The sequence below is a fragment of the Sturnus vulgaris genome, chromosome 2, assembly GCF_052056855.1.
Source record: "Sturnus vulgaris isolate bStuVul1 chromosome 2, bStuVul1.hap1, whole genome shotgun sequence".
Classification (NCBI taxonomy): Eukaryota; Metazoa; Chordata; class Aves; order Passeriformes; family Sturnidae; genus Sturnus; species Sturnus vulgaris.
In genome coordinates this window covers 33,814,560-33,822,923 of record NC_142244.1, presented here as the reverse complement: position 1 = coordinate 33,822,923, position 8,364 = coordinate 33,814,560, and the positions used below count along the sequence as shown (strand labels likewise).

Here is an 8,364-nt window from a genome sequence, read left to right as displayed (position 1 = left end):
ACGGAGCGGGCGTGGAGCCGGGGGGACAGCGGCACTCGTGGCGCAGGGGCCCGAGCAAGAATTTCAGTGCAAACGACTGAAGTGCCGAGGGTTAGGGTGTGTTTCGACAGGATCCCTTCCACCAAGTGATTTCCTAAAAGCTGCGTGCGGGCTTGCGGTTTTTTCCCAGGGAAAATTAATCATCAGGTCAACACAGAATAACCCTCTCCTTCAATCAAGTTTTTTGTAAAACGAACTAAACAATTTGAATTTTAGAACTCCACAGGGCCGACCATGCAGGATATGCATGATACTGAATGCATAAAAAATATGTTATTAAAAAAAAGTTATAAAAAGCCACTTTCTTAAGTTCCACAGATGAAGAATTTGTTGGCTATGAAATAGCTTTGGGTACAATTCTGATATCCATCCAGAATTCCAAAATTAAAACATCACTGGCAGTAGGAGGAAGAGGAGGAAAGCAAGAAAGGCTGTGAATTTTGCATTCCTGACTCAGCACAGATTGTAGCAACTGACTTGATTTACATAAGCATCCAGCATCAGGCTGGACTAAAGCAATAGAAATCAATAGTTACAGTAAGAAGAGAAAAGGAAGGCAGAGTGAGTGGATGTGGATAGAGGGTGTATATCTTTCTGAGGAAAGTAAGGCCAGTTAAGCATCAGTGGCTTCAGCATCTCATATGGAACTCATAAAAATGCCCTCAGGTCTGGCGAAACATGTTATTCTGTTCTGCCAAACATAGCTTCCTGGGAAGACACAAGGTCCTATAAAAAAAAAGAAAGAAAATGCATTTTTATCATACCTTTGAAACCTTATCTTCCTGCTAGGCCAAACCTGATTTTTAAAACATGAAATGCCCATTTCCCACTGCAATCTCTTCCTTTGTGTGCTGAAAAGATAACATTTATTACTCAGTTTTATCCTTCGACTCAAACAGATAATTGCTGCCTGCAGTCAGATCTAATAAATATCCCATGCTCACATTCTCTCCAGATTTTTACATCTAGATCATGTCTCCCTGCTTGTTCCCTGTTCCCACAGGGAACAGCAATATTCTTAAAACCCATTCCAGCACCTCCAAGATGTCTGGAACCTTGGTGTCATATTTCAGCTCTAGGTTTTGTGCCACACACCTGAAACTGAAGCAAGTATATTAATTGTGGACTGAACAAGACAGGGACACCACTGGACTGAATGTAATTTCTTCCTCTGTCATCTGACAACCCTGAAGTGCCAGAGATGTGGGGAGTGTTCCAGGCCTCAGGAAGTAGAATTACTGTAATTTTTCAGACATACAGACTAAGCAAAGTGTGTTGTCCAAATGTAATAAAATCAGGCTCACTGGCCCAAGAGCTGCTACGAGGTCCCATACTGCTGAGGCACATGCACTGGCTTACTGTGCTTGGTATTGCACATCTCAGTTTAAAAAAGCTGAAATTGTTGTGCAGGACACTGTCAGCAACACTACAATAAATGGGAAACTCTCAGATTCACTGTGGGGGTCTGCCAGTGTCCTTGTACCTGCTCTGAAGCTTCTAGATGTCCTGTGGGTCCATGCATGGCTCTTCTAGAAGTACATTAAAAACTGTTCTGAAATGCAGTTCTTATTGAATAAAAAGAGTTAATGAAGTATTATCACGTCATAGTGTCTTTGACTAAAATGCTCTGTCAAGCTTACTTCCCTTTTATGTTAAATAATTATTTGTAGAGTTTATTTGTACCATGGGAATTGATTTGCTACTCATGTGGAGCCCACACTCAAGGATCTGCAGAAAGCTGATATTATGTCCCAGTTAAGAAGAAGACTTATAATGACCATACCTGCTTTTAAAAGTGAACATAAACTTTTTTACAGTAGAGGATGAGTCTCATCCAGTCTCATCCTGCAGGCAGCAGGATGCACAATCTAGAGACAAAAAAAAGGGTCTCTCCTGAAAAATGAGCTCTAGAATGAATCATTCTCTTGCTTAGGCCTCTCAAATGCTTAGCTAGGGTCAGAAAAAGGGGTCCTCAGTCCAGGGAGTTTGGTTGTTCCACCTTTTGACTCAAATCCTCTGTGATCCCTGCAGTGTCACAGGCATTAGTGCCAAGCTATTAACAGCAGCACAGCAAGACCTCCAGCTGTGTGTTAGATGTTCAGGGCTTCTTCTCAGTACCTGTATCAAATATGAAGTGTGAGTAATGGCCAACCAATCTAATGGTCAGAGAAGACCACAAATGTGTCAGACGACCCTTCAGTCAACAAACAACCATGTCAAATTGCTCTGAGGAGACAACGCAGCCTTGTTGTCTAATTATTTCTACCTTGAGTTCATTTGTACCTGGTGGACAATTACGGATGTAGGGCTTTGTCTGCACTGAAGTGTCCCCCACCATCTAATTCATCAGTCAGGTGACACAGAAGTGTGGTCACATCTCTGGCACCACTGGCTGTGAAACACCGAGTGTCAGAGAAGACTTCCTGAGGAGCATCACTCACACATCTGAATTTTTTATTCAGAGCAACAATGAAAACTTTCCTCAAGGATTTTTTAAGTGTAAATGCAACATAATGTAAGCTAATCCTGTAGCTCACAGCAAGGGAAAGCTTCTTTCTGCTTGACCTTGTAAAGGGTCACCTTTTGAGGGCCAAGAAAATCCTAAAAGCAAGGTATTACATTGAATACAGGACCTAATAGCCTCCTTCGAGGGCATGTCTCACTCCTCCCCTTTCTGATACTGCTGCAGCTCAGCACACTGATCTCCTTTCTGACACACCACTGTTCCTGCTGGGCAAACCAGGATGTCCCTTAAGAATATGATTTCAGCAGGGCTTCTGGACCCCATGTTGTCACACTGTGCATATATAACCTGGCAGCTGGGAGATTTAAAAAGTCCTGTTTGAGGGAGAAGAGAGGGTACATACGAATGAGGCAGTCAGAGGTGAAGGGAATAAAAATCACCACTGGCTACTGACAGGACTCTGTGCATGCTGCTAAAGTGCTAACCTCACACATTTTTTCAGCCTCTTACCCTTTGACTCATTGCCCATGGGGAAGTTAAGGCTGGGCTATTACTGGAAGCAATTGCATAACGGTGCCAGATGTTTTCTACTTCACTTCTCTAGCAGTGATAAGCTCCAGGTCCCACTGGCTCCCCTTGCTGTCCTTGCTGTCAAGGCAAGGTGTGTCCCCAGGGTCTGTGCCGAGGTAAAGCACATCTGGGAAGTCCTGTGGGATGCACAGCTGGCTCTCTCTTCAGAGCCCATAGCTGCTTAGGAGAGGTCTTGTCCTGTTCCCAGGACAGGCTCTGTAGCAGGACACTGTGTTCAAAATATCCTGATAATGTTCAAAAGAGAAAAAATGTTCAAAAGGTTCCTGATAAATAGTGTGTTCTCCAGCTGTGTTACACTGCCATGGCTCACACACCTTCCCCTGATTGAAATGTCAGCTCTGCCCTGCCTAACAAATTGAAGCTGAGCAAAGCAGAGGTGCAGGGGAAAGGATTAAGCATGACAATATCTGATTTCCTTGCCTCGTATTGCTAGGACTTTCTTGTTTGGCTTTCCTGTAGCATCCTCTATCTCAAAAACCTGGAGAAATCTGGACACCAGCTGAGCTCCAGCTCTTCTCTGCACTGTGAAAAGGCTCATGTCATGGATACCAAACATCAGGCTTAGCTGTAGCACAGAGAGAGCCCGATGGCCTTGCATTACGTTGCCCAGCAAGTCAGGAAATGAGCTAAGCTCAAAGCCCTTCCCCTTGGCCACCTGGGCTCAGACAAAAGCCCTGGGAGACAGGGCTGAGGAGTGAGAGCCTCTGCTGAGACACCTGTGCAGCAGGTGGGTGTCACACCAGGTGGGGACAGCATGGGCTGTGCCACAGGGAGGTGGCTTTGGCACAGCCTTCTGCTGCCGTCCTCGAGCAGCCCTCCAGAGGGAGGCAGTGATCTGGAGTTCTACTGTTTTATAGCTAAGTGAACTTTAAGTCTAAATGGGAGAAATCTCTGAAATGCCTACACACTGTGAGTATGGGTTTTTTCCACACTGGCACTTGTTCTCTTGGCCCTGTGCTATGAAGTGTGGATGGTCTCTGGGGATGGATGTCTCAAGGCACCTGTGGGTGCCCGTTCTGTTGTTACATAGCCCTTGGGAGAAACATTTTTTTCCTTCTGTGTGCTCATCGTTTCTCTGTATGAAGCTTGGCCCATTGCCCTTGTTCCTGCCACTGTGCACCGCTGAGGAAATCCTGGCTGCAACACTGTTCAACCTGACTTGAACATAACCTCAGGGCCAGCAGAAGAACCTTCATAAGATGCCTGTACCTGAGGAGAGAGGCAGCCCAGACAATAACTTAGCAGCCAAAGCTAAACAGAAAGTCAATATGCATTTAATACTTATTTTTATATGGTAAATTTTAATCTGAAGAGTCATATGACTCAAAAAGAGCGTAATTGATTGTCCTGACTGCTGTCCTGAGACACATTTGTAAATGTTTTGGCTTTTTCTATCTCCCTCCTTGGCAAAATTCTGAGGAGTACAAAAGTATAAATTAAAATAGCTTGTCATTCATTACTACATCAGGGATTATCTTCAAGTCTCTGAAATATCCAAAAAATATCTGCTAACATGCAAGCAGTTTCCTGTTTATTCATTTTAAAATTATTAGATATCATTCACTAGTTACCTTAGAGGGATTTTATAATGGGATTTCAACAATTTATCCTACTCTGTATGTGCTGTGTACTGTAAGTATCAAACAGACACACTGTAGATTTCTCATGCCTTGTTTATAGCCTTTTTTGCAACATACTGTATAAATTTCTTCTGAGGCAAGACCAAGTTTACACATAATGTGGATGTTTGTTACAATATAGCTGAGAAAGACAGAAAACATTTCTGTACCTTGCACATGGCTTACCCTACAGATGGCCACCTCACATCACACAAAATATGGTCACAGGACCATTTATAAAATTCAGGTACCAATCTGGTTTGAAATTTAATCTACAAAGTGCATTAAAATGAAAATAATTCATTGATGGTTTTGCCATGCCTGAATTTACTCATTTGTTCATGACAGCAGAGAAATATGAGTTGTATTTGACAGCCCAGCTGTCCACGTCTGGGAAAGGCAGTTCATCTGCCATCAGGCCCTTCTCTCAGATTAAATTATTCAACAAGCAACTAAAGTGGATAATCTTTATTCATTCTGACATTTTCAGTTTCATTTGAAGTTTAGCTGATGAAGCCGTTTTGTGGTATTTGATTTCACTGTGTATCTTCCTGTTCCTCCTTGCTGCAACTTGTAAAATGTTCAGATTGTCTGAAGCTTTCTGATAGATGACCTTCCCTTCCCTGTGGTCTCTGAAGTATTTTGTTTCCTATGCAATGACAAACCCCTTTTTATGTCTTTGGGTGTTGCTGTTATTCCTGTTGATTTATCTGAGTACTTTTTCCCATCATACTTTTTTGTGATATGAAATAAATTGCTTTGGGTTTGTTTGCTTTAGATTCTCAGGCTGGGAAAACTAATATCATAATTTGGATTTCCTTTAAAATAACAATACCGATTGTTTTTTCTTCTGTAATATTTTTCTGCCTTTAGCTGAACACCTAATACAATTTGTTAGCTGGAGCTGTTAATATAAGTCTTAGGTTTTCCAGTGGTTTTTTATTTTTTCACATGTCACCACACAAAGCTGATGTAGGGACTAAGGAGAGATATTCCTTTGCTAGAGCTGCTGGTTTCCAACAGGAGTTCTAAGGTAAAAGTACATGGACCACCTTAGGCATGAAACCAGTGTCTTCAAGAAATGTTTCCATGGCTTTTTCTTTTCAAACATGCCTGTTCTTCAAAGCCAAAAGTTAAAGTTCACTTTATTGCTTGACTTTGGCATAGAGGGTTGAGCATTATGCTACAGCCCTTAAGGAGACTGAACAGGATCATATTAGAGAAACAAGTGTCTTTCTGATTATTTACCTTTGGTGGCAGAGGTTCCAAAATTGCTTCAGACTTCTGGAACAGACAAGGATTCCCACATATACCACTGTTGTTATAGTACTGAGAGTATTTACACACAACCACAGATACCTTTTCTTCCTGCAATTGCAGACACTCTGTTTTTGGACAATTGGCAGGCACCTACAAAGCTAAAAAATAGAAACTGAAAAGAAATCAGAGGAAACTATACCAGAATTGGGTTAAGGTGATTAAATTTACACAGCTCAATATCTTGCTTTATTTTCAAGGGAAAATGTGTTTTCTATAGTGGTCATAAACTTGAAGGTGTAGGACACATCAAATTTCTGTGTCATCTTTGCCAGGCAAAGCAGTGAGGACTGTATGGCTCAGAAGAAACTTTGCAGAATGAGGCATGCTGAGACTGGAATTTATCAATATTTATGATGGTCTGTATTAACTTATTAATTTAATCTTTTGTGACAATCATTCCAACCCAAAACAATATATTTTGAAGTTCTGAAGAAGACAAACTGTGAGGGAAATTTTGTGGAAATTTAAATCAGATTGCTGTGATTGGATGCTACCCTCAGGGAATATTACCATGTGCTGAACACAGTTCATATCCTCAACACTGCAGATTTACGATTCGTTAAGGAAAAGAGGGTATGAATCATTCAAAGTTTTCTAATATAAGCATTATCCAAATAAATACCCTTCCCCCACTTGCAGAGTCTCTGGCCAAATGCTGTCCTTCTGTTCCAGCTCCTCCTTGCTGCCTCTCCCTGTTTCCGGATGGGCCCTGGCCCCCAGCCCTTATCTCCTCCAGCCCCTGGGCTGTTTGCAGAGAGCAGCTATAAAGAGGCTGAGAGAGCAGAGAGTGGAGGAGAATTACAAGGTGCAGGAAAACAGCAGCACTGCTTGGCTCTCCACGAACCTGCTCTGCACCATGGGGAAGGACAAGCTGCCCAGCAAACCAAACATCTTCCTCCTTCTTCTCTTCTTCCTTCCGGGAAATACTCCACTCAACACAGAACCGTAAGCTACACATGCGGAGGGGGGAGGGAGGTCTAAGTGCTCCCTTTTTCCTTCGGTTTTCTTCCCACTAACAACCGAGCCCTGAGTTTCCTGCGGAGCTCTGACAGTGCTCCCCACTCCCATCCTGTTATCCCTGGCTGTCCAGCCCTGGGACCCCTCCCCAGCACAGTGGCCACCTTCCTTCACCCTAGCCCCAGTCTCTGCCCACAGTGCCCGCGGTCCTGCCCTGCAGCTGCCCGACAGTCCCAGCCTGGATCCTCACAGCACCTTTACCTAGAAGCCTCTCAGGGCCTGGGATGTTGTGGGCATGATGCCAGAGTCCAGGTGCTTACCTTTCCCAGAGTATCCTTGTTTCAATCACTGAGTTACTTCTCCCTATCCTCCTGTTGCTTTCAAGCCAGTTTGCTCCCCTTTCTCCTGCCAGTTTGTTTCCCTTGGCAGCATCAGATGTACTTTTTCTCAGAGAGGATCTGTGACCCAGATTCTCTTCCTCCGGCATGGAGATTGGGCTGGTGCCAGCGCCCTCCCTGGACCTCCAGGACAGGGTTGTGCAGCCCAGCAGCATGGCTACAGCCTGAGCTCTGCCCCTGGCCCCGGGAGAGGGCCAGCCTGGCACGGCACGAGTCCAGCATGCCCACCCAGCCTTGCCCACCCAGCCTTGCCCACCCAGCCTTGCCCACCAGACAGTGCTGCTCTGAAGCCTCTAGGCTGGGTGGGACCTTGGCTGGGTTGGACCTTGCTGTACCATCAATCCCTGCCCTGTTTGGGTGCTTCTGGAGTAGATCAGCCAACCAAGTCTGCTTTGGGGTCAGGCAGAGGTCTCTAGTCCCCCTACAGTAATCTGATGTTACTAAATAGTGAAGATTAAGTAATCTTAATTCATCTTGCCCAACATCAGGGGGAAAGGGAATGAAACCATACTGGGCTGGAAGGGACCTTAAAGATCACTCAGTTCCAAACCCTTTGCCATGGGCAGGAACACCTTTCTCTAAACCAGGTTGTTCAGAGCTCCATTCAATCTGGCTTTAAACACTTCAGGATGGGGTAGCCACAGCTTGTCTGGGAAATCTGTGCCAGTGCCTCACCACCCTCACAGGGAAGAAATTTTCTCCCAAATATCTAATCCGAACCTATTCTCTTTCAGTTTTAATCCACTCCCCCTTGTCCTGTCCCTTGGCATCTTTCTTGTAGGCTACTTTTTGTCCCTTACCTGAGCCCTGTTCTGGGAGGGAAGAACAAAGAAAGGTTGAGAGGTGGGAGAGAGAGGGGTGTTGTTGGGGTCCACAGAAGGAAGACAGGAGCCCAGTAGGGAGGCAGTTCTGAGCAGTGAACTTCTAGGTAGCATAAGTGGTTTTGTTGTGCTTGCAGGATAGATAAGATGCTGTA

The 8,364-nt window shown here is 44.3% G+C and overlaps 1 protein-coding gene and 1 long non-coding RNA gene across 4 annotated transcripts in view; one reads left to right on the top strand and one right to left on the bottom strand.

The window, feature by feature from the left end:
- Positions 1-198: 198 nt before the first annotated feature.
- LOC148224717 (uncharacterized) lies at positions 199-7,548 on the bottom strand. Its single transcript, XR_015801294.1, has 3 exons — positions 7,311-7,548; positions 5,962-6,131; positions 199-765 (listed from the first exon to the last, which is right to left on the bottom strand). It is a non-coding gene; the product is annotated as an uncharacterized LOC148224717 (long non-coding RNA).
- The window catches only part of LOC106859813 (alpha-2-macroglobulin-like), a 36,331-nt gene continuing 34,726 nt past the window's right edge, over positions 6,760-8,364 (top strand). For all 3 annotated transcript variants that reach the window (XM_088159205.1, XM_088159204.1, XM_088159203.1), the window contains exon 1: positions 6,760-6,978. In XM_088159205.1, coding sequence (XP_088015331.1) covers positions 6,890-6,978 — 89 coding nt within the window. In that variant the 5' untranslated portion in view covers positions 6,760-6,889. The remainder of the gene's footprint in view (positions 6,979-8,364) is intronic.